Source organism: Triticum urartu, chromosome 6 (assembly GCF_003073215.2).
Source record: "Triticum urartu cultivar G1812 chromosome 6, Tu2.1, whole genome shotgun sequence".
NCBI lineage: Eukaryota > Viridiplantae > Streptophyta > Magnoliopsida > Poales > Poaceae > Triticum > Triticum urartu.
In genome coordinates this window covers 44842277-44866809 of record NC_053027.1, presented here as the reverse complement: position 1 = coordinate 44866809, position 24533 = coordinate 44842277, and the positions used below count along the sequence as shown (strand labels likewise).

The 24533-nt window shown below is 44.5% G+C and overlaps 3 protein-coding genes across 3 annotated transcripts; 1 reads left to right on the top strand and 2 right to left on the bottom strand.

The window, feature by feature from the left end:
• Window positions 1-243: 243 nt before the first annotated feature.
• Window positions 244-3016, bottom strand: LOC125514592 (G-type lectin S-receptor-like serine/threonine-protein kinase At2g19130). The gene has a single exon (XM_048679929.1). It carries the CDS (start codon window positions 2876-2878, stop codon window positions 545-547), a length of 2334 nt encoding a protein of 777 aa, XP_048535886.1. The 5' UTR covers window positions 2879-3016; the 3' UTR covers window positions 244-544.
• A 3567-nt stretch (window positions 3017-6583) lies between these two features.
• On the bottom strand, window positions 6584-12183 carry LOC125513497 (pumilio homolog 23). The gene is made up of 11 exons (XM_048678627.1): window positions 11991-12183; window positions 11466-11641; window positions 10993-11356; window positions 10607-10912; window positions 10353-10517; window positions 10070-10213; window positions 9442-9561; window positions 9175-9354; window positions 8403-8551; window positions 7420-7602; window positions 6584-7326 (listed from the first exon to the last, which is right to left on the bottom strand). Exons 2-11 carry the CDS (start codon window positions 11639-11641, stop codon window positions 6765-6767), a joined length of 2349 nt encoding a protein of 782 aa, XP_048534584.1. The 5' UTR covers window positions 11991-12183; the 3' UTR covers window positions 6584-6764.
• Window positions 12184-18992: 6809 nt separating this feature from the next.
• Window positions 18993-24139, top strand: LOC125516657 (F-box protein At5g03100-like). Its single transcript, XM_048682012.1, has 3 exons — window positions 18993-20171; window positions 20547-20729; window positions 23646-24139. The coding sequence occupies exons 1-3, from the start codon at window positions 19167-19169 to the stop codon at window positions 23931-23933; spliced, it is 1476 nt and encodes a 491-aa protein (XP_048537969.1). The 5' UTR covers window positions 18993-19166; the 3' UTR covers window positions 23934-24139.
• Window positions 24140-24533: the final 394 nt, after the last annotated feature.

Sequence of the window (24533 nt, the reverse complement as noted above, 5' to 3'; positions counted from 1 at the left end):
CCCAATTGTGGCCCTATGCATCGTTCTGATGCAGAGGCCGGGGAGTCCCCCCTTTTCGAAAAAAAATGTGGTTACCCAATTATTCACAAGAATCTACAACCATGCTAACAAGTAAATTTAGCACAAAAAAGATATAATTGATATTCTGCAAACGTGTGTGCTACTGCAGTGAACCATTGAGGACCCTGCTTGAAACAGCAGGATTAGTTAATTAGTTTGTGCAAAGACCGCAGTATGTGGTGCAGTAAGTACATCTACTAGAATTCATTCACATGATATCTTGAACTCAATTCGTATAAATACATAAAGATTTACAGTTCTGATTGTCGAACAGACAAGCCATCATGCCAACAGAGAAACAAGTGAAGGCACAATATCACAAGTCTATAATGATAGCAAATTCAGTTCAGAACCTTAGCAGATAAGGGGATAACGTAGTTTAGAGAATATAAAACACACATAACTTTGAACACTTAATTCTTGACATATAATGATAGCTCTTTTAGTATTTCAGAGACAGTACATGCCTGTAGAGCAAGTGCAATCAATCCTCCATGCCCACAAAATTCTGCAGTGACCTTGGAATGGGAGGTACTTCAACATCCAGAACACCTTCTAGCATCTGAACAACTTGCCCCATCATTGGCCTATGATCTTCAGCATCTTGAATGCACCAACATGCAATTCTGCAAGCTCTCCTCAGCTGCTCCACATCCGCATCGCCTTCCAACCTTCTATCCAACAGGCACATAACATCCCCTTCATGCAGCTTGACTGCAGCAAAGATGGGAAAGTAAGTAAAGTTCCCTTCTTTGATTTTCTCCGCATTTCTTCGCCCTGATATGATTTCAAAAAGCATCATTCCATAGCTGTAGACGTCAGCCTTATGTGTGATCGGCAGCCCTGAGATCCACTCCGGTGCAAGATATCCGATGGTCCCTCTCATTGTTGTCAGGGCCCTACTGAAATCTCGACCAAGAAGCTTCGCCATACCAAAGTCGGCAATCTTAGGACAGAACTGTGCATCAAGAAGTACATTGTCCGGCTTCATGTCGCAGTGTATAATGCAATCCTTGCACTCCTCGTGCAGATAAGCCAGGCCTCTTGCTGTTCCGAGTGCTATATGGTACCGCAGTTCCCAGCTCAGTTTTGCAGAATCCTTACGGAAGAGATGTGAGTTTAAAGAACCTTTTTCCATGTACTCATACACCAATAACCTGCTACTGCTATCAGCACAGAATCCAAGTAGCCGAACAAGATTGTTGTGTTGAATCATCCCAATGGTCTGCACCTCTGCTCGAAACTGCTTCTCTCCTTGTCCAAGGCATTTTAGCCTTTTGACGGCCACTGCAGCAGAACCTGGCAATGTCCCCTTGAAAACACAGCCGAAACCACCTTCTCCGAGTTTTTCAGAGAATTTTTTTGTTGAGTTCTTTATTTGTGCACATGAGAAAACCACAAGGCTTCCGTTTTCATACACACTTCTTGCTCTGAATAACTTTGTTCTGCATCTCCACAAAACAGCCAGACCGCTGATAATAACAATGATGACTAACGCGGCCATTGCCGTTAGAAACAGAGGAGCAGCTCTGAAACCCGAATTTTCCTGTTGTTGTTTGGTGGCAACACGTATGTACAAACGGTTGCCATTTGAACCAGAGTCAAGCACTACTGTGTTCAGTAAATCCCAAAACCATAACAGGCATGTCACATTGTAAGCAAAGGCAGTACAGGTGCAGTCCTTTAAGCAAGATGCTTCACACTCTTTCGTAGTTCTGGCATCAGAGGGCCAAGAACTCTTGGGGAACTTGTAGACGCCATCTATTGGATAAAACACCACTTCCCGATGGGTTGAATTGTCTCTTTCACAATTCATAGGAACCTCCCTCGAACAGCCAAGACAATTCCTTGATTTTGTGCTTAATGGATCAAAACCGGCAGGGCATATGCAGAAGCCTGGCCTTTTGCAGATACCATAAGGTCCACAGTTTGACTCAAAGTCGCATAAACTGTCTGGAGCAGACCACAAAATAGAACTGCGTGTCTCTTGCTTACCAAATTCAACAAATCCAGAGCCATTTAAACGCATGTATGTATGTGCGTCATTTAGTGTCAGAACAGAGTCTCCATCTTCACGAACTATCCAGCTAGGAAAAGTACCAGCAAACACTGTACCAAAAGGAAACTGCTGAATAATAAAACCTCGCCTTCTTGTTGCATCCACTCTCAGAGTAAAATTTGTAATGTCACTAGCATAGTCACTATAAAGACTAGGATAAGAAAGAAGGACCATGCTCTTGCCGATGATTGCATTCGACCCTAGGCGCATCCTAGGGAGCAGTATAGGAGCTGGGTAATCAAAACTCTGCCAAAGCACCTGGGAACTGTTTGCTTGGTCTCTTAATACAAGATTTCCATTATCAAGAAGCACTGCAATGGCAGAGATAGAAGTTGTTGTCGTGTAATCTGAGATCCAAAGGACATTGCCAACGCCATCGGTGATATGTAGTTTTCCTTTCTCTGATAGGGTAACTGATGATGACTCACAACGAAAAACATATTGCAGATCAGGTTGCCAAACCAGCGAACAATCATCATGGGACGACGATGAGTTAGTGAACCAGGTGCCAAAACCACAATACCGGGCCCGGTAAAAATTATATTTCGAGAATGAGCAGTTGAAACCCAACTTGAAGACACCATTGTTTGAGAGCAGGATCTGGGTAGCATTTAGAGATTGCCCAGGAAGGAGTGTGTCTCCTGCATCCGTGAATTTCCAGCCGGGGCACACAAGGTTGATGAGGAAGGGGAGTAGTAAAACAAAGGAAGACGGGAGCACAGACCTCCACTTGCTTGCTCTCTCCCTTTGATGAGGCATTCCTTGGTAAGAAATGGATGTGCACCGTCCGTCCTGACTGAATTTGATGAGGTATTTCTTGGTGAGTAATGGATGTGCTCCGTCCGTCCTAACTGAACAGAGATATATGGGAACCAAGGAACACCTTTGGTTGCTTCCTTTGTTTATGTGCAAGCTTGACAATTAATTAAGCAGGCAGGCAGTGCGCTGCGCACCATGTAATTTTACCAAGTCATCTTAATTACTAAATGTGTTACAAAATGAAAAACAAAAGAGCTTAATTAGTGAAGGCGGTCTATCTCGCTCATCTTTATGCGCAAGCTTGTAGTAAAAGCCAAGACTTGAACAACAAGGGTTATCTGATGATCTTATTTCAAGTGTCCCTGACGTTTCAACTGATTTCACATATGATATGGGGAGCAGTTCACTGATTAGGCAACCAAATCCTAACAATATGGTCACGTGGATGCCAAGGGGGCATGCACCAACCTGTCAAAGTCGAAACAACGTATTAACTCCAATCCAAATTTTTATTTCTCGCAAAAAAAGGAGAAAACTCCAATCCTATTTGTAGTTTGAACCTTATTTCAGCTTTGCCTTTCTTATTCTCACAATTCAAACTTTGAGACCGATCGTGCAGCTAAGCCTACTCGCATATCGATAGCCAGCAGGAGGGCGGCGACTAGTCCTCTCCTCCGGTGCGGGAGTAGTTAGCACATACGCTAGTTTAGTTGAGGAGCGACGTCAATGGACGGACGGATCAATTAGCACCCGTCAAGCGTCAATGCATGCCAGGGCTTAACTGCGACGGACGACCGAACCATGGAGACAGATTGACTGATTGCTGATTAGTGGTGGGACAGCACCAGACCATGGAGCGCACGCGAGCACAAGCCCGATCGTGTTTTTCAATCGAGAAAACAATCGCCTGGCCGGCCGGCCGGCCGCGACGAACAGGCGGCCGGTCAGAGGCTAGTGGTGGCTCGGTCAAACCGCAAGGACGTTGTACGTACGTGCGATCTTTTGCTAAGGGGGACGTGGATGATATTTTTGTCAAGGGGAACACGGATGATATTTTTGTTAAGGGGTGTACTATACTAGACGGATGAAGAGTGCGTACGGAACATCCAAGTACCCAAGATCAGTTCCTGGGTCACACAGAACATCTAAGTAGTTTCCATGTTTCACAAAACGGGTATTGGGTGACCACTTTGTAATTTGAATCGTTGTTTGTACATATTTATTATTAATATAAATACCGTAGAACTATTGTTCTACGGTTTTCCGGTCAAAAAAAAGAGTGCGTACGGACAGTCTGTTGTTGGCTGTGAAATGAAGTTGAATGGAAGCACTGGAAAATGTTGAGCATTTCGGACAAGCGCACTAAGACAGAGACTGTAACATGTGGTTCACAGTCGACATCAGGCATGTTTGGCCAGTGCATTTGGCATCTAGAGTGCTCAGTTGAACAGCTCTATTGGGCGGGCGTAGTAGACAGGACGGACTAGGTCATACGGTAGTACAGTACTGTATTTGCAAATTATTGGTGCATGCTGGCATGAACTCATACGGCAGAGAATCAAAATCAAGAGGTGCGCATCTTTCGATTCATAACTAAAGCCATGGGACCGGCATTACCTGCTGTGGCTACCCTGACGCCGACTGAAGCGGCGCACGTAGTCAGGTTGAATTGAACGCAACCCCACAACAAAGCCGCTCGCTCGGTGAGGCATTTCGTCGAACACCCTCTGTGCGTGCCGCCTGCTTGGCCCCCGTGCGCGCTGGAACGGGGCCCCTGAAACTCTGGGAATACAAGGTGCCACAATCGTCAACCTTCCTCATACTCCCTCCCTCCCGGTTCATGTCTCGATTGATAGCAAGTGCAAAGTCTGTCTCGATCAGGAGGAGGACATGATGCCATGCTCTGTTGAACTGTTCCCATGCGACGAGATTTTGGGACGAAGCGCCGATTGGCTTGATGTCAAACGTCCAGGTTAGGTTTACACCCCCCTCACGTGGGCAAAGGACGTTTTGTGTGATCCTCTTTTTTCGAAGAACTGACTGGGCAGTACAGAAGCGCAGGCACATCTTACCCCTACGAGAACATGCGAGAAACTGAGCCGGCACATTATCTTGACATTAACATTGACATTGATGAAGTTACCACACACGTCTTCGTAGTCGATGAAAACGTCTCCTTTCACCAAAGGTACATTGCTGGAAGCAGTGGCGGAACTACAGTGCAAAATATGGGCGGGCCGGTATAAAGAAAAGCCCACTATTTTTCTCAAACTGGCCTAGTCTAATTTGAACCCTCCAATGTTTTTGCTCTGGGCTGGCTAGGTCATGGCCCATCCAGCCTTACTGAAGCTCCGCCATTGGCTGGAAGCCCTGAAATAAATCTAGAAAAATATGAACATCAGTATTAAGTTTGAAATTTCAACTCTACTGGATAGGGGATACCACTCTCGTCCTAACCATCCAACCACAGATTGGTTCACGGCAAAGCTTATTTTGATCATGTGGTCAATTTGGACCTCACGTAATATAATATCACTCATGATAAGGACGAACTTGATTTATAAACGGCCGAGTAAACTTAGTGGAGGATTTTTACTTCACTAAATTTGGGGCCGAACTCCTAAATTTGGCGGAGTAAAAAGCAAATATTCATAAATTCAACATAGATTCGATTTAAACAAACGAAATTCGACACAAAATGTACATAATCATCCGCCGAAACATAGTCTAGTTTTTAAACCTAAACATGAACTTGAACTTAAAATTAAACATGTACTTAAACTAAAACTAAACACCATCACCCTTATAGAGGGCAAGTCAATCCGCTCGCGACATCCCACCGCCCATGGGGTCCGGCCTTGTGCCGGGAAGATCCTCCGCCATTCTTCAACGTTGAAGTGCTCCTCGTTGCCACCACCGTGCTCCTCATCGTCCGAGAGGACGATGACCTCCCCTTCGACCGTGCGCTCTGCGAAGATTTTTCGCTCCGCCTCCACCAGCTCGGGGTACTGGAGGCGGAAGATACTCCTCATCGACGACCTCCGCCGCGATGCGCTCCCTCGCCTCCCAGTCCACCCTAGCCATCGCCGCAGACACCACCCCCGGCTGCATCGGTTCGAGCTGGACAGTATCTCACCCCACGCGAAGTTGAGGCAGGCAGTGGCGCCGTGCAGCCGAACCTGCCATCGGACCGCCTCCACCAGCTCAAGGTACTGAAGGCGGAAGATACTCCTCATCGACGACCTTCGCCGCGATGCGCTCCCTCGCCTCCCGGTCCACCCTAGCCATTGCCGCAGACACCACCCCCGGCTACCTCGGTTCGAGCTGGACGACGTCTCACCCCACAGGAAGTTGAGGCGGGCAGCGGCGCCGTGCAGCCGAACCTGCCACCGGTCGTACTCGAGGGCAGCAAGCTCGGTCGTGTGAAAGAAGCTGAGCAAATGCCGCTTGTGGGTGTCACGGTCGGTGATCTCCGCCACCCACGTCCCCTGCTGCCAGACGCCGAGGTACTTCCTCTGTTGCTGCCGCGGCACGGGGAGTTTGGCCTCCTCTGTTGTTCCCGCATCACTTCATCCGTCATAGAATTGACACAAGTTGTCCCCACAGATTGATTCATTACGAGAGTTGTTCCCACAAAATCATCAGCAAGCAATACCCAACAAACATAACAAAAGATTTACCACTGGATTTTCAGAAAGTCGCTCCTGAACCAAAACTAATAACCTTAAGTGACTGTTTCAAGTACATAGATCCATTCGTGCATCTTACAGCTCAAGGCAACAGATGAGTAAAAACCTACTCTACCGACAAAATCGCCGCCTTGGTCCACATGGTTTGCGAGAATCGGGTCCTCTTTTTCTACAAGTGCTGACAAATAAGATTTGAGTTAGTCGCCCTTGGCTGAAATTTCGGGCTTGAGCAGCTTCCGGACCTCCCCTGCGGTCAGTTTATCCTTACCAGCCAGAGCAGCAAGCTCAGCGATGGACTGTTTCTGCTTCACATTATGCCTGACAAACGGTGTGCTAACGCTGCTGCCATCCCCGACAAACCGCCTGCCATCTGTGGGTCTCTCGTGTTTTTGTTTCTTGGGAATCGGTTTGTCCGATAGGAAACCTGGCGATTTCCTCTTGCCACTGTCATTCAAGAACGGCATGCTCACGGGTTTCTTGCTGCTCGATTCTCCCTCAGACATTGCCTTGGCGGATTTCTGTCCCTTGGTGTTTTTCTGAAATGATTCTGACTTGGTGTGGCTGGCATCCGCAGTAGTAGTTTTGTCGGTCTTCTCTTTCTGTTTACGCTTCTTTGCAGGGCTTTGAGGGGAAAGCAGCTCCTCAATACTCTGGCCAATAGGTTTACTGTTGTTCAGGCCAAATTCGGCTTGAAATTCCCTCTGGGTTGTTTCTTTCGAAGTTAGCGCAGCTCTCCACTGGTCGGGTCGTCTTGAGTATCTATAACGAAATAAATAGGAAGAGAAAGTCTATTAACATGCTAAATACTAGGTCCGTACACAAAAGTACGAGGGAAATAGAAAAATGATTAACCTATCAACATCCAGTTTCTTTAACAAGTGGATGGCATGTCTTGTCCGAGATAGTTCATTTTGCATAGCCAGCAGCTCTGACACGATGGCCTCTTTGTGGGAAAAATTACTCGCTGTAAAGCATTTTTCTACCAAGAATGAGCCAGAAGGATACATAGCAATCTCCCCGTAATGACCTTGCAATCTGTCAAATCACACGTATATATAAGCCAGACAGTCTTCGCCATACAGCACTATGCCAAAATAGCCTTTCGGAAGAAGTAAAATGACAATTGAGGTATTGAGAAAATTCAATGTAGCTAAAACAGCAGGGGTACTTCCAAATACAAAAGAATTGGCATTGCAAGCTAATGTTATGTTGCACAATACTGGAATATCATGAAATCAAAATGCATCATACAACTACCAAGTAGAGAGCCAACAGATGGTGGAAGAAATTACGATGTGTGTACATGATTATAGCATGACAATACAATGGCATATATTCAGGGAGGGTGGATTGGCACCACACTGAGAATCTATTTTCTATTTTAGACCATTTATTCTTTTGCTATACATTACCCGATCGTAACATGTTGAGCCAAACCCCCTCTTCTAGTGTGGCTTGCCAATGTTTCCCATTGTTCAATAATATTTGGAAACTTCCGAGTTTTGAACAACATTTTATCGGCAATGTAGCAATTGCCTAACGGGCGGCTCCATGCCAATGCCATACACAAACAATGGAGTTCTTCCATTGCTGTTATTTGATGATTACTACTTATGATAAAGAAAATATGGTAGCACCAACAATTCACATGGCTTCAGTACACAAAACTACAATGTACCTATCGGCATTTATTTACAACAGCATAAAGCACATCCTTTGCATTATAATACTTGAGGGGGGAAAGCATATGTGTTGATTGAGTCTGTCAGAACATAGAATTTTCCGGAATGAGGGAAAAGATCTCCAAAGAGTTGAGCTATTCAGGAAAGGCTTACTTTGCGAAAACTTTAAATTTTCGCTTTGTTGTTGCACTCGAACATAAAAATGCCTCAAGAACACGGCTGCCTCCAGGGTCCTTGGCAATCTGCAGGATCTGATCATTGTCTAAAGCCAGCAAACTTGTAACGTACTGCCGAATATATTGCTGCGCGCAAATGAAAGGGATAAGGTTTTAGTCATCAATACCCCATCGTTTTGTCCAGAAAATAAGCGACTTAAGTAAATATGTTAAGGGATAACAGTCGGCTGTTGGCATTGCCATTTTATTGCTCAATAATAACTAGTAATGTATTAGCTGTTGCCACATTATTGTTCAAGAAAATCAAATATATACTCCCTCCGTTCCTAAATACAAGTCTTTTTAGAGATTCTACTATAGAGACTACATTCGGATTGTATATAGATGCCTTTTAGAGTATAAGTTCACTCATTTTACTCCGTATGTAGTCTATAGTGGAATCTCTTAAAAGACTTATATTTAGGAACGGAGGGAGTATAACTTAGTGTAATGATGTAAAAGGAAAAGTCAACACAGATGCACGGTGAAAATCAAGCGGCACAATATGACAAAAAAAACTACCACGACATAATTGACAGAATGAGCTTGTTGTGGACCACAAAACAGTTTGCAATATAGCAGAGCGTTGATAGATACTATGCATAAGACTGTTGAACTGGATATATATTGTAAACCTGGAATGGTAAAGTCATGCAAAGAGAATTTAACAACATGGCAACATATTTAATAGACTTGTGAGTATTACATACATGTGGGTATTGAAAAATTGATTGCAGCATCAGGCAACCAAGAACACTCATCTTTACGCCAAGCGGCCATTTCCAATAAGATTTCTCCCGGAGGAAATTCTCAAGAAAAAGTATACGTGCAACAATGCTACCAGAAGACTCGGAATCTGAAGTTATTGCTGCAGAAAGAGCTTCAGAGATCTGCAGTCCAAAGTAAGCGAATCGCATATATTTAAGCTACAGATATTCTCAAATAGCAATGCAGAGATTTAAAGTTGAAAAAAGTACCTCTAGGCGATTTGTTTCAAGTCGCTGGCATGCAGCTAAAATGGAAGCCACCACTCCTGATTTACCTCGCTCAAGCAACTCCTTGATATTAGGACCAAGTTCCTCCCATATTTGCTTCATCTGCCAAGAAAAAACAGAACTCTATTGATAAAACATTGTAATGCATATGCATCAAGTGCTAACCAAAGAAAAGATCTGTTTGACAGGTTCACAAGCAGAAATTTGACACAGATTTAGTATAAGCTGTAACACAATTTCACATATGAAGAATGAAAGTAATAGGTTTGGAAAGTATGAAATGGGCTACAAACTGTGTAATGGTTGTTTATTTCAGCAAACAGATGCTCCCAAGGTTCTAAAGGTCGATAATCGCTACTCGCTCGGCTGCCTAAATTTGTAGTGATTACACAGTAATCAACCTTGCATTCATATGGAATCCAAAAGGTGGTTAGAGTAGATGGGCAGCAGTAGCAGACACATCATTTTTGCATACTAGGTGAGGGAAGCTGTTACAAGTACTCAGGTGGTTTTAGAGCACTGGTTTGCTCAAAAGAACATTCAATTAGCTTATACAGTACACAACTAACAAAATTCCGAAGAAACTTCTGAAATGTAAACTACAGTATACCTGATCTGCAGTTTTGGCTGATGATATTAAAGCTTGTACCACATAGTTACCACAGTGGTGAGACGAGATTGCAAATAGTGCACCCTTGAGAGTGCCTATAAGCATATTGCTGCGTAGTTCCTCAGGAGCAACATCTATAATGACCTGCAAAGCATGTGCATACAGTGAATATTCTTACACATACCGAAGTGCAAATGGGAAGGGCAAGGACGAGAAGATCCCCATGGGAGCTGAATCTTATGAGTTGAATGCAATTAAGAAACAAGAGAACTAAAAATACTACCTCCAAGAGATGACTGTAAGCAGTATCTTCAAGTAAAGCAACTATCTTATTCTTTTGTTCATCGTAATCTTTCTTCTGAGCATTGTCATCCTCATCGTAACCAAGAAGAATCGATATTATATGATTCAATTCATCATCATCACCAGCTGATAATTTCAACACAGTCTGCATAAGGATATGTTAAGATGGTTATGAAGCAAAATAAAAGAAACAGATCTATGCATTACAGCTAGTGGTAAACAAGAGACACTAACCTGTAAAACAAGGCTACTGTTCTTCTCAGTTAGTAATGTTGAAATGTCATTTTTTGCATTTTGTAGCATTTGCCTGACAAAAGTTTTGAACATATCTGGGAAACCATGCTCAAAGCTTGTTAGATTCTGGTCGCCTGGTCTACTTGAACCACCGCTCAATCGTTCGGCCAGAACGGCAGATCTCTTTGTCGTGTGGAAATTTTGCAATGAATCTAACGGGACGCCCTTACAGAGACAGAGAAGTGTCCTTAGAACATGGGATCCATAGCAGCTGCACATCACATTAGTAGCATCTGCAGCAATATTCTGCAGCACCAATTCAAATATGAGTTCCATTGCATACCAATGCAAACAAGACACACAACAGCACTGAAAAAAAGAGATACCTTGCAAATCCTATTCAGTATCTCTTCCACAATGACCCTGGAGGAGTCGTCTTCAAGATGTGTTGCCAGAGCCTTGAGAGCTGCTTCAGCCACATGAGATCCAAATTTGTCCATGGCAATAACATGAAAAGACTGAATACAGCTGCGAAGGAACATGCATAACTGCTCCAAGTCACAACCTTGTACAAGAATCTGCAAGGTGTGGCTTATTACACCATCAGTGACAAGTTCGAGCTCTTTCCCTTTAGTTTCTTCCAAAGCATTAGCGCAGATCGTCGAACGGTCCTCCAAGTCTATCTCCTTGTTATCAAAGAGATTCGATATCTCGAGGAAGTATTTAGCAGTTTCAGGATCGACCTTTTTCCTAGGAGAAAAAGGTCACTTAGCATTTCACATCCTCACACATATAACTTGGCCATCACATTAAAAAAATGCAATACAGATGTAAATTCAGAGAGAACCTAGAGTCATACCTAATAACATTCATCGCTGAAGTTGAAGCATTGGGGGGCTGTAATGCGTTCTCATTCTTCATGCCCCCAGGATTCGTCTTCATCGAACTAGCACCGGAAGATCGGCCCTTTCCACGCCCTCTGCCCGTGTTCCCGTCCTCACGGTGGTTCCTCTTCCCATGTTTCGATTTCTCCATCTACGATGCAACATTTAGAAACGATATAACTTGAACAGTCGAACAAGGACAATTGCAACGAGCACGCCCTCTGCGCCCCCAAAACATACTGATATCTATCGGACAAATGTAAAACAGGCACGCCCTCTGCCCAAAACAGACTGATATCTAGTGGACAAATCAAATCAGCATGCACATCCTCTGTCAAAGCCCATGTATCGAGCTAGAGATGATTCAGAATGCTAGCTGGTGGTCCAAGGTCGGATACATACAACTAATCATACATGGTCGTGTGTTTGTACTGTATACATGGGTTAGCTTGACGAGCACCGCGTGATGATGTACGCTTCACAATTTACGGAGCACTTACCTATAGAGCGCCCGGCGCTTAAGCAGCGCTGTAGTACGGCGTCCGGGGAGTCGGGGAGCCCGGCGGCCGGGGTCCGGAGCGGAACGGCGACGGGCCGCGGTCAGCCTCGCGCGGAGCAGCGGGCGGGCAGGGCCGCACAGTAGGCAGGATGGCGGCGGCGGGGGGGGGGGGGGGGGGGGGGGGGGGGGCGGCGGCGAGCAGGCGAGCAGGGCGAACCGGCAGGGAGGCGGCGGAGGCCGAGAGTAGGAGCTCTCTAGGTCGGGATTTTGGGGAAGATTCCGGAGATGGAGCGAGCGTGCAAGGCTTTGGGCTTGTTTTTTTTTTAGGGGGAACGAGGCTTTGGGCTTGTGTGCGTGGGTTGTGCTAAGATGCACCGCGGGCCCAATTTTGTATTAGGTTTTTTTCGGTTAATCCCATCCCCCCAGGTCGATTGTAGGGGATTTGGAGGGATTTTGGCTCGTAGGGGATTAATTCCCCCTCAATCGTCTTCAAATCCACCTCAATCGAACAAACCCTTATTGGTAAATGGACTAACGGTGAAGAAAATTTTCCCATGCCCCGGGCCCGGGCCCTGGGGCAGAAAAACAAGAGGAGAAGATGTCACTATAATGCACCCGGACCTGCTCCTCTCCTACTCTACTAATCCATAGTTCCACTTCCACAACGCTGCCTACACTTGCCACACCCGCGACACGAGCTCTCTCTGCCCCCAACCACCCCCCCCCCCGCGCCCCTGCCCGTGCCCCCCCCCAACCCCCCAACCCCCCCCCCCCCCCCCCCCCCCCCCCCGTGACTCGAGCGCCCTTGCGATAGATACATGGAGAGAGAGAGAGAGAAGCCATGAGGAAAGATGGCACGAGAGTGAAACAGTCGAACTCACCTTGATGCGGCCTCTCTTTCTCTCTCGCCCTTGATGCAGTGTCGCCGCCATCCATGGGAGAGAAACATATAACAAGGAAAAGTCAAAAGGTGTACCATTTCGGTTATGCCTAGGGGATGTGGGCGAGAAAAATAAAACTATTCCCGCGTACTCATCAATCGATCGTCGAATGAAAGACTCAACGAGGCTGCATAGGTGGTTAGTGCACCTCCATCCGTGGTGCTCGGCTACGCTGCCGGTTTTGTCACTAGTTTTTTTTTAAGAATTTGGTCGCTAGGGATCCGCGTCTGTGCGTGTGGGAGCTCCTATTCAGCGCTACGTGCCGAATAGGAAGGAAACGTGCAATTCCCACCACCACGCTTTTTCAGGCCAGCCCATGTGAAGGGCGGGACTCCCCTAATTTTTTATTTTGTTTATATATATAATTCAGCATTTTAAAAAAGTTCCAAATTTCAAAAAGAAGTTGCTTTTATAAAAATGTTCAAGAAATCATAAAATATTCATTAATTCAAAAAATGTTTAAGATTTTGAAAAAGGTTTTCTGAATCGAAACTTTGTTGGTGATTTTGAAAATAATGTTGGGGAGATAAAAAATTAATCATGATTTTGAAAAAAATGTTTGTGAATTCAAAAAATAGTCGTAAATTTTAAAATAACATCCCAAATTTCAAAAGAAGTTTGTGATTCAGAAAACATCATGATTTCTAAAAATGTTCATAAAAAAACAGTTTGTGAATCTTAAAAATTGTTGCCAAACTTCAAAAAAATGTTCATCGATTCAAAAAATATGTTTTTGAGTTCCAAATAAATTCACAATTTTAAAAAATATTTATGAATTCAAATGATATTCATGATTTCAAAAAAATGCTCATGGATTTCAAATAAAATGTTCACCAATTTGAAAAGTGCTAATCGCTTCAAAAATTGTTCACGATTTCAGGAAAATCATCATGAATACAAAAAAATGTTCATGATTTAAAAGATGTTCCGGGATTTGAAAGATGTTCAAAAAAGAAAAAGGAAAGGGAAATGTAAGAAAAAGAGAAAAGAAAAATGGAATGAAAATGAGAAATAAAAATGAAAGAGTAAACAAAAACAAAAAGATTAAAAAGAAAAAGGGAAAACAAAATAGATAAAGAGAACCCAGGAAAAAAGGAAAAATAGTTCTTCCCAAAACCGAGAAAAAACCTGGAATGGTCCGACCCATACAAAGGACATGGCACATGGGAGGGTAGGCGTCAGGTCCTGAATGTGTTAGCGCGCATGGGAGGGTACACACTTTTCTCAAAAAAGGGAGGGTTGTACACGCTATGTCGCTATACAACAGTAACCTACACGCCAAATAGGAGCCGCGTATGCGTGCGTGTGGGCAGTGGGTGTGTGATGTTGCTGTGATGGGCTATTGATTGGTGTATAAGTGGTGTGGTGGGCTGGTGAAAACATAAAAGTGCAGAAATGGTGTAGCGGTCTCGGCTAGGCCTTCCTCTAAATCGGTATTTTCGGTTTTACCGAAATATTTTGTTTTTATAGAGAAAACAATGTGCAAAGGGTTTTCAGATTCCATGCCACGTCGTAGGCCAAACAACATAAAAATTTGGGTTGGTATGGTTTTTTGGTTCAGGATTTGTAATGTGCAGAGTGACGTTGTGCCAAGTGAGCCACAAGGTGACACGCATCACACCGCACAACTCTCCAAAAAAATTCAACATGGGTTGTGAGCTACGACGCTGATGCTTGAGGTAGAAGATGTCCCTGACATTCGGATCCCGCATGTCAGTGGCGAGAAGAAAGGGAGGGGGGATTCGCACTAGGGAAGGGGTTGGTGGGTGTCTAAAAAACCCTATCATACTTGCTTACTATAAATTTTCCTTGTGAGGTCACCTCCTAGTCCATTCACCAGCCACGGTGACAGACTATGGCCCTGTTTGAATACTCTAACTAAGTTAGAGGTTAGAGTTATATTTTAACCTTAAACTAATCCTAAACTAACTCTAACCAAAGAGATGTTTGAATGATAGGGTTAGATTGACAATAAATATTCTTTCTTAATCATTTGACTATTTTGGACCCTATTTAGAGGGGAGAGGTAACTTTTTTTTACTATTTTTTAGTGGATCCAGAAGAACTAACCCAAATAAGCTCCTCTAGTGTGGACTAGTTTTTTGGGATGAGTTAGATCCAACTAACCCAAACTAACCCACCATGTTTGGATACCTTTGGGTTATTTGAGCCCCAACTAACTAAAACTAACTCTAACCTAGGAATCCAAAAAGGGCCTATAGCTCGTTGGGTTGATTAGATTTGTTGGACTAAATTGTACATACGTGGCACGTTGATGCACTTGATGCACAATCTTCTCTTTCCTTTTCTAAACTGTTTGTTTTGTTTTTTCTATTGACCTGTTGCTGGTTCATGTTATTAAGTCGCGTTACCTCACGCTGTCGCATCAAGCTTCACTGCTTATTTACAGTGGTCATGGCCATTAGGGACTTTTAAATTATGAGTTGTTGCCTATGTCTATCTCGTGGTGCGCTTGGTGGCAGGCTGGCAGCTACCATGCAACAATTTGAGGCTGAAGAGACTTTTCTAAGAAAACAATCATTCTTTCTTTTACTTAAATGGCAAGCTCTTCTCAGTCTTTCTCTTCTCTTTATCTTTGAGGTTTCCTTTCTTTTTATCTATGAAGAATAATGTTGGTAGAGGTAGCTGGATGGGAGGCTTATACTCTCCTCCCCCTCTTGTGCGAAGACCAAATCGTTCTTATGTCAAACCCTAATAAGTGTTGGCTCTGGCAGTTGGTTTTGTGTGGTTTAGAAGATAAATTTTTTGGTCTGTTGTAATGCTCGTGTTGCAGCAGCTTATGTGAGACTGAATTTTAATATCTTGTTGCATGTCGAAGACACATTTATAATCTACTAGTAAGTATGCCCGTGCGTTGCAACGGAAGAAAAAAAATACACGCTTCTAACAAAATAAGCCTGAGTCAAGACTCACCCCCACCACACGTCTTTTATTTCAACATGACATGCTATCCACGTCGCTGCTTATCGTCCTTCGAGCTCTCGTTGACCATTTGCCATTAGTTGTAATATGAAAGAATAGTACATGATGATTTTCTTGCATGTCTATATATGTTTTTGTACATTGAGAAATTGTTATTGGATTTCTCAATAAAACAATAATTAATTTAAGAGAGAAACAAATATAGGAAATTCGCCGTCCACACGAGACATATCGGAAGCCATGGTTGTCTACATAAGGGATACCGATGACACCGCGTTCCAGCGCAAGGAGAAGGCCGGGGTTTGGCACGGAATTGTTCAATTATGAGGCAAGGGCCAATTGTGAAAAGACCTTTTGATACTCTAAATCAAAGTGTATGTCTAATAAATATCATTAATGAATACATTTTTTTGCAACATTAGGGACACCGACGACACCATGTTCCAGCGCACGGAGAAGGCCAGGGTCAGCACCGAACTGTTCATTTATGAGGCCAAGGTCAATTGAGAAAAGAAGCAAAAAGAATTATAAATCAAAGTGTATGTCTCTAATAAATTTCATTAATGAATGCATTTTTTTGGCAAGATATACACCTAATATTCTTGATCAATGTTATAAAATGTTTCAATCAAGCCTTCAAAACTGCTATATTTAAATTGCAAGATGAAATAACCAAAATAATACTCTTGATGTACTCACTCCCCAAGAAATGTGAATTTCTCCTTCTGCCGTCATCCAAAACACTCAGACAGTGAGAGCAAGGTGAGCATTCTCCAAAATTCTCAATTTATCAAGCACCAAACTCAAACTCATCAACAATGCAGATTCCATTACTCACTCCTATCACAGCTCACATTCAATTTGCTTTTTCAGGGGAATTAAACCTAACATAAAAAAATCAATTATGATTGGAAAGTTTGGCGCCGGCAACAGTCCTCATCGTCCGCCGCGGGGCCGGGTGGCCAGGAGGATCCTGATGGTGTCCATGGCCAACGTGTGCATGCTTCCTTCTAATCTAAGGAATAATTGTTAGTCGCATCTCTAAAAATTCTCCATCCACGTAATTCCTCTTGCCAAGCCCTTCCTTTTCCCATGTTAATCCCCCCCCTCAATAATTGTGGGGCAGCCTTTCTTTCCTTTCCCTCGTCATAATTAGCCACTATATTTGGTCTCTCTTCCTCCAGGAGATCCTTTCCCCTGGTTATCTCTCTCTAGATTGAAATCCTTTTGATTCCCGAGACACCTCCTTGAGACATACTATGAACCTAGAAAACATATATAAATCAGGAGGGATTATGATAAGGAAGCGAGGTGGGACTATTAGTATATGTAGACCAATCTTTTCTTTTGAACAACAAATAGAGCTTGCTCAGTTGGCCACACTCTGTTTGACGAAAGGCCAGATTCTGAGTTCGAATCATCAAGTATGTAGACCGATCTTTCCTTTTGAACAACAAATAGAGCTTGCTCAATTAGCCACACTCCCTTTGACGAAAGGCCAGATTCTGAGTTCGAATTATCAAATCGTTGCTTCCCTTTTGACCTTTTTTTTGTTTTCAAAACAGAAGGACCAGGGCCAGTTCGGCCAAATCAGGAGGGATTATGGTAAGGAAGCAAGGTGGGACTATTAGTATATGTAGACCAATCTTTCCTTTTGAACAACAAATAGAGCTTGCTCAGTTGGCCACACTTCGTTTGACGAAAGGCCAGATTTTGGGTTCGAATCATCAAGTATGTAGACCGATCTTTCCTTTTGAACAACAAATAGAGCTTGCTCAGTTAGCCACACTCCCTTTGACGAAAGGATAGATTCTGGGTTCGAATCATCAAATCGTTGCTTCCCTTTTGACCTTTTTTTTGTTTTCAAAACAGAAGGACCAGGGCCAGTTCGGCCAAATCAGGAGGGATTATGGTAAGGAAGCAAGGTGGGACTATTAGTATATGTAGACCAATCTTTCCTTTTGAACAACAAATAGAGCTTGCTCAGTTGGCCACACTCCGTTTGACGAAAGGCCAGATTCTGGGTTCGAATCATCAAGTATGTAGACCGATCTTTCCTTTTGAACAACAAATAGAGCTTGCTCAGTTAGCCACACTCCCTTTGACGAAAGGCCAGATTCTGAGTTCGAATCATCAAATCGTTGCTTCCCTTTTGACCTTTTTTTTGTTTTCAAAACAGAAGGACCAGGGCCAGTTCGGCCAAATCAGGAGGGATTATGGTAAGGAAGCAAGGTGTGACTATTAGTATATGTAGACCAATCTTTCCTTTTGAACAACAAATAGAGCTTGCTCAGTTGGCCACACTCCGTTTGACGAAAGGCCAGATTCTGGGTTCGAATCATCAAGTATGTAGACCGATCTTTCCTTTTGAACAACAAATAGAGCTTGCTCAGTCAGCCACACTCCCTTTGACGAAAGGCCAGATTCTGAGTTCGAATCATCAAATCGTTGCTTCCCTTTTGACCTTTTTTTTGTTTTCAAAACAGAAGGACCAGGGCCAGTTCGGCCAAATCAGGAGGGATTATGGTAAGGAAGCGAGGTGTGACTATTAGTATATGTAGACCAATCTTTCCTTTTGAACAACAAATAGAGCTTGCTCAGTTGGCCACACTCCGTTTGACGAAAGGCCAGATTCTGGGTTCGAATCATCAAGTATGTAGACCGATCTTTCCTTTTGAACAACAAATAGAGCTTGCTCAGTCAGCCACACTCTCTTTGACGAAAGGCCAGATTCTGGGTTCGAATCATCAAATCGATGCTTCCCTTTTAACCTTTTTTTTGTTTTCAAAACAGAAGGACCAGGGCCAGTTTGGCCAAATCAGGAGGGATTATGGTAAGGAAGCGAGGTGGGACTATTAGTATATGTAGACCAATCTTTTCTTCTGAACAACAAATAGAGCTTGCTCAGTTGGCCACACTTCGTTTGACGAAAGGCCAGATTCTGGATTCGAATCATCAAATATGTAGACTGATCTTTCCTTTTGAACAACAAATAGAGCTTGCTCGGTTGGCCACATTCCCTTTAACAAAAGGCCAGATTCTGGGATGAAGATAAACTTCTGAGGATTATCATCCTTCAATCCATGAAAATTTGCAAAGAGGCCTATCTATCTCACGAGTCTGGGCCCTGGTTCTCAAAAAATGAAAATAAAAACAAACAATTCCAATCCAAATAACCCTAGTCCCCAAATCGAGCTCGCAGCAGCAGCGAGTGGCGACTCCGCCGACCATTTCACTTCCGCCGGCATCCGGCTTCTCCGTCCCATTCCCCACCCCCGGCCACCTGCAACTCCATGGGGATGGCTCAGAGCGTCGGGCGCCGGGATTCCTACGCCGACACCGGAGCAGGCGGCGAGGACCTCATCAGCGCGCTTCCAGACGACGTGCTCGTCCACATCCTCCTCCAGCTCCGCGACGCCGCCGCCGCCGCCCGGACCAGCATCCTCACCCGACGGTGGCGCGGCCTCTGGGCCCTCCTCCCGCAGCTCACCTTCGCCGACGGCATCGAGCACCACCGCATAGTCTCCGCCCTCGCCGCACACCAAGTGCCGGACCTCCGCGGTCTCCGGGTCGCCACCCGACACGCCTCCGTCGAGTACCTGGCGGTCTGGCTCCCCATCGTCGCACGCCGCCTCACCGGATCCATGCTCCTCAGGGTGGTGTGGCACGACAACGAGGAGGTCGCCGAGCTGGAGCCCGAGCAAAGAGGGGAGATTCTGCTTCCTTGCTTCCAGCGAGCCACCACGGTCATACTCGAGTTCTCGTTCCTTCGCCTCGCCCTGCCGCCTTCCGGCGTATTCGCCCGGCTCAAAGTTCTCGAGCTGGTTGGCATCCACCTATATGGCCAGTGCAGTCTCGGCAACGCTCTCTCCTCCCCGCGGTGCCCATCCTTGCAGATTCTCAGTGTCCAGAATGCTCGTGGTCTGGGCAACTTCACAATTCATTCCAAGTCCCTCCTAGAACTGAAGCTATTGAAACTACCTGACATGCAGCAGCTCATTGTCGGGGCACCGTCACTCCAAATGTTAATCATCATGGGTTGCTTTACCGATGGGCTGAATCCAAGTCAGCCAGTTGCCAACATCTCAGCCCCTCGCCTGGAGTTGCTCTTGTGGACGTGTGATTTTGTTCCGAGCTCTCTCCAGCTTGGGGAGATGGCACATCTTCAATGTCTTGTCACTGGAAATTTCTTTGTCTATGGACCGATTTCCTTTGCTCTACAAAATCGCTGTTGCATGAGCATTCCGCAGCACTTTGAGCGTCTCAGTGTCCTCAATCTCTATATTATCTATCCGCCGGTGAGTTCATCCTTATTTGTGTTATGACTTCATTGTTGAATGTTGATAGATAACAAGGCAAGCATCCGTACAGAGTTCAACTTGGGGAATTTGTCATTTCATATGTCTGCCAAGAAAAAACCATACAAAAGTCTTCCTTCAACATTGCTTGGTTAACTCCATTCTCTACCAGTAGTTCATATTAAATATGCTCACTAACGCTACTGCTGAAGCATATTACACTGTCAAGGGGACATGAACCTCTGAAGAGTGGAGAAAAAAACCCTCATTATTTGTATCCTGTGTTTGTTCACACTGTAAAAAAATCGATGTTTGTATTTGTTCTGATAAAATATTATATACAAGCCCTTTTTGTGACTCCCTTTGAACTTACAGGTCATTGGTAATACTGAATACTTGATGGAAGATATGACAAGTCTTCCCGACGTTACAATATTGAACCTGGATGTAACTGCATATGTACATTCATTTGGAGCCAGCGTATTCCATGTTCTTAGGATGTGCCCTCGTTTAAAAGCACTCTGTCTTAAATTTCCTGTGAAACCTAGCCAACTGGAGGTAATGCAATCCTTAATTTTTTTTGTCTGATACTTCATGCTTCAGTTACCAGAAAGTCACATAAAGCAATATGTCAATACATATTTGCATTTCTTACTAAGCATGAATAGGCTTGACCGCTTGAGGTGATAGTTTCTCTGCTCTTGATTTTAGTTCAGTAATGATACACTGTAAAGTTTATCTGTGGCTACAACCATTCTCCCTTAGTGTTTCAGAAATTGGCAATACTACTTTGGTTAAGAAATTGGCGATACTACTGGTCGGTAACTGTGTAATAGGTTTCACTTTAGATGATTGCCGGTTTGTTTGATTTGTTTGGTACTGCTTCTGTTCTTCAGCATATTTAAGATCTTCCTTTTATTTATTTTGGTGTGTGTGTGTGGTGGTGGGGGGGTATGTGTTAATGCGCTGACGGTTTAAGTAACCAATAATAATATGGTCTCTCTAAGACTTTTTATTTGCATTGAAGAATCACATTTCTGCAGTAAGTGGCTTCGATGTATATTCATGGACATGCAACCTAATGCTTAATGTTTGTATTAGAAGGAAAGACATGATGACTGATCTGTAAGATGTCACCAAGGTTATAGCAACCAAATATAAACTTTATAACTTCGTCTTTATTAAGCTGAAACCCCTCTGATTTCAGGAGTGAAATGCATCATTAGTCCATTGACTCAAACTGGTTCCATGCTTTAGGCCAGGAACTCAGGAAGTGATCAAAGTTAGACCATAAACTCGTTTGTTCGATCAAATAAGGCCAAAGCCGATTCCAGAGGAAAAAACCCGGACACGTGACTGCCATGTCAGCATACCTTGAACCTCTCGCGCTTGGGTTAATGTGTAGAGGGTGTTTTATGCAAACTGGTCGTCACAATATAATGTAGCTAATGGCGTATTGAGGAAATAAATAAATAAATAAATAAATAACTGCATGTTGTGTGGGACTCGAACCCACACTGTGAGGGTAGGAGCAAGCGGCTTGCTAACCACTAGAAAATTAAGTGATTTGTGTGCTAAGGGCAACTCTAGCGGATTTGCCATATTGGCAGCCTTCATAACACGCAGGGAGCGTGCTCGGTAGTATTATGGAGGTTACCGAGGCAAAGCGCCAACTCGGAATCGCCATAAACCGTGACTCCAATTTTTTTCCCAGTGTGGGATCCGTTTGCCTTGTCATTGGCAAGACCTCTCCCTTCCCCATCTCAACAATGGAAGTTTTTCGTACTGGATTTCAACAAAGTTCAATGAGATTACAACTAGGATTTAGACCACCATTTCAACTATGATTTCTACTACGGCCTCTTCCTCCCTTTGGAAGTGACCTCGCAGGTGGGGATGCCTTGGCTGCCGTGATTTCTGCGGCCACGCGGTGGACAAACACCCATGCATCCTTGATGCAGGAGAAGGCCACATTTTTGAACACTGGTGTGAGCGTTGTGTCCATTTCTGCCTTGCAGGGTGCGTCCTCCTCACCCTAGTCGGAGTAGTCCCGCGCGCTCTCACAGAACTCTCTCTCGGCTCAATCCTCTTCAGTCTGGCCGAGGAAAGGTCCGCGAGGATGGCGTGCCTGCTGTGACATGCCGATCGGGTTAAGTGTGTCGACAAGGGGGAAGGGAGAAGATAGGTGAGGAGTGGTGTTGCCAAAGGGGCAGATGGGTGAGTGGTGCTGCCGAGCGGGGTGGCCCGGTTTATATACATGCGGATAAGTGTCCAGTGGGAAACGGGTGCGAAACGCGGCGGCGGCCATTAATGAGTGCTCTTCCCTGTGGATAAGCGGTTGCGCCATAGGCAGGGGCAGAAGCGGCAGTCGTACGGATGACAGTGTATTTACTGGGTTGCATGCGGGAGGATGAGGCCGGGCTGAAACTTCCCTCCCACACGAGCGGTTGGGTTTGGAGGCCGCTCCATATCCGCACCCCAAGCCTCCAAATATGGAGGCTCGCGGGCTCGATTTGGAGCAGCATCCATCAATTATGCAGACTGAGGGCGTATGGCGACTATGCTAGACCATCCATTTCGGCCCGCCTCACGGGCGGTTATTGTGGCGATCGGACCGATACGGCACATCTGCTAGAGTTGCCCTGATATGAAGCGGACAGTATACATTACAATGAGCAAAGGATGCAAAGGAATTCTTGAACCGTACGCATGCTTTAGCTTGGTAAAGCAGGTTCATGTACATTGTTTATATATCTCGGGACCTTTGGGGGCATCATTCTGTGCACAACAGTCATCTGAAACATATGGCTGCAGACGCTGGGTGCTGCATGCATGCCTATCTAAACACAAGTACAGTAGCGCACTCCATGCCAGATTGGCCAGATTATTGTGATGGAGACGGCCATTGTATGCCTCACCCAAAAGGTGTCTGGTTTCTTGTGAATTCAGATGACCTGACCTGTGCCGTGGTGACATGCCATTGGATAATTCTTGTCATGAAAGCAAAGGTAGGTTTCTGCCATAACTTGGTCAGGCATAACTTTGCACCCTTTGCTCAATCTAATAGATACTGTCTGCTGCATCTTAATATCTTATACTACACAAACAACCTAATGCTCTAGTGGCCAGCAAGCTGATTGCACTTTTCGAATCCCATGGAACAATCGGTTTTTATTTCTTCTCCTCAATACGCCATTAGCTACATTGTGAGTTTGTGACCGTGGGCCAGTTTGTGAACACACACGCACGCACGTGCCCGTGCGCGCACACACACACTACACACTACACATTAATCCATGGTGCCCTGATGTGGTAGCCACATGGCCGGTTTCCCCCCTCATGAATCGGTTTTGGCCTTATTTGATGAAATAAATGAGTTTATAGCCTAGATCTGACCACATCCCGAGTTTTTGGCCTACAATGTGCAATCAATTTGAGTTAATGGACTAACGGCACATTTCCCTCGTATTTCAGGCACAAACCGCGTTCTGCTCCTCAGACTGCATATGCGATCAGCCACCACACTGGAAAACCGAAGAACTCCTGCTGGACCGCCTCCAAGAGGTAGAAATTTGGGGCTTTACAGGAACTGAACATGAAGTTGCTCTTTTGAAACGGTTAGTCAGCTGGGCAACGGTGCTAAAAACGATGATGATAAAATTCCATGGCTCCGTCGCTGAAAGCAAACGCAATAGGCTATGCCAGTTGTTACTAAGCTTCGCCAGGCCAGAAACATGTTTGCATGTAGCGCCGCTATTCTAGAAATATGCACGCAAAAAAGCTTGTAGCGCTCCATCCTGGCGAAGGTTTTATGGCAGCAACTTTGTTCGCATGCAGTAGTTGTCAAGTGGAGCAGAGTACTTTTGTGAGGGTGAACTCATTTAGCTTTGTTTAACTCGAGTAGCTTGTTTTTGTTTGAAGTAAGAATGGAAACTTCTATTGATTGATCACTGGAAAGTAGTACAATTTATATGATCTGGAGAGTCACGACGATCCAGAGGGGATGCGTCGGTTCCAGGGAGAGATGAGAGGCGTCGGTTGAGGGAGCAACCGCACAGCCATTGGGCAATGGGTGATTTTCCCCTAATTACACTTGTAGTTAATCATAGCATCCCTAACCTATGCTTGATCATGTAGAATCATCTCACGATCATCCAAATAGCGCTATCATCTCAAAGGATTCTCCTTCAAAAGTTCTTCATTAAATATTTACGAGAACCCAAAACATAAACTCACAAAGAGAAGTAACGTAACATGATGTTATGAAAAACGATATCTCAAGAAGAAACTCCTTCAGACACCCGCAAGTCTCGAAGTCGTCTCGTATCAATTTCATGAACATATTTCTGGAATGTAGAATTT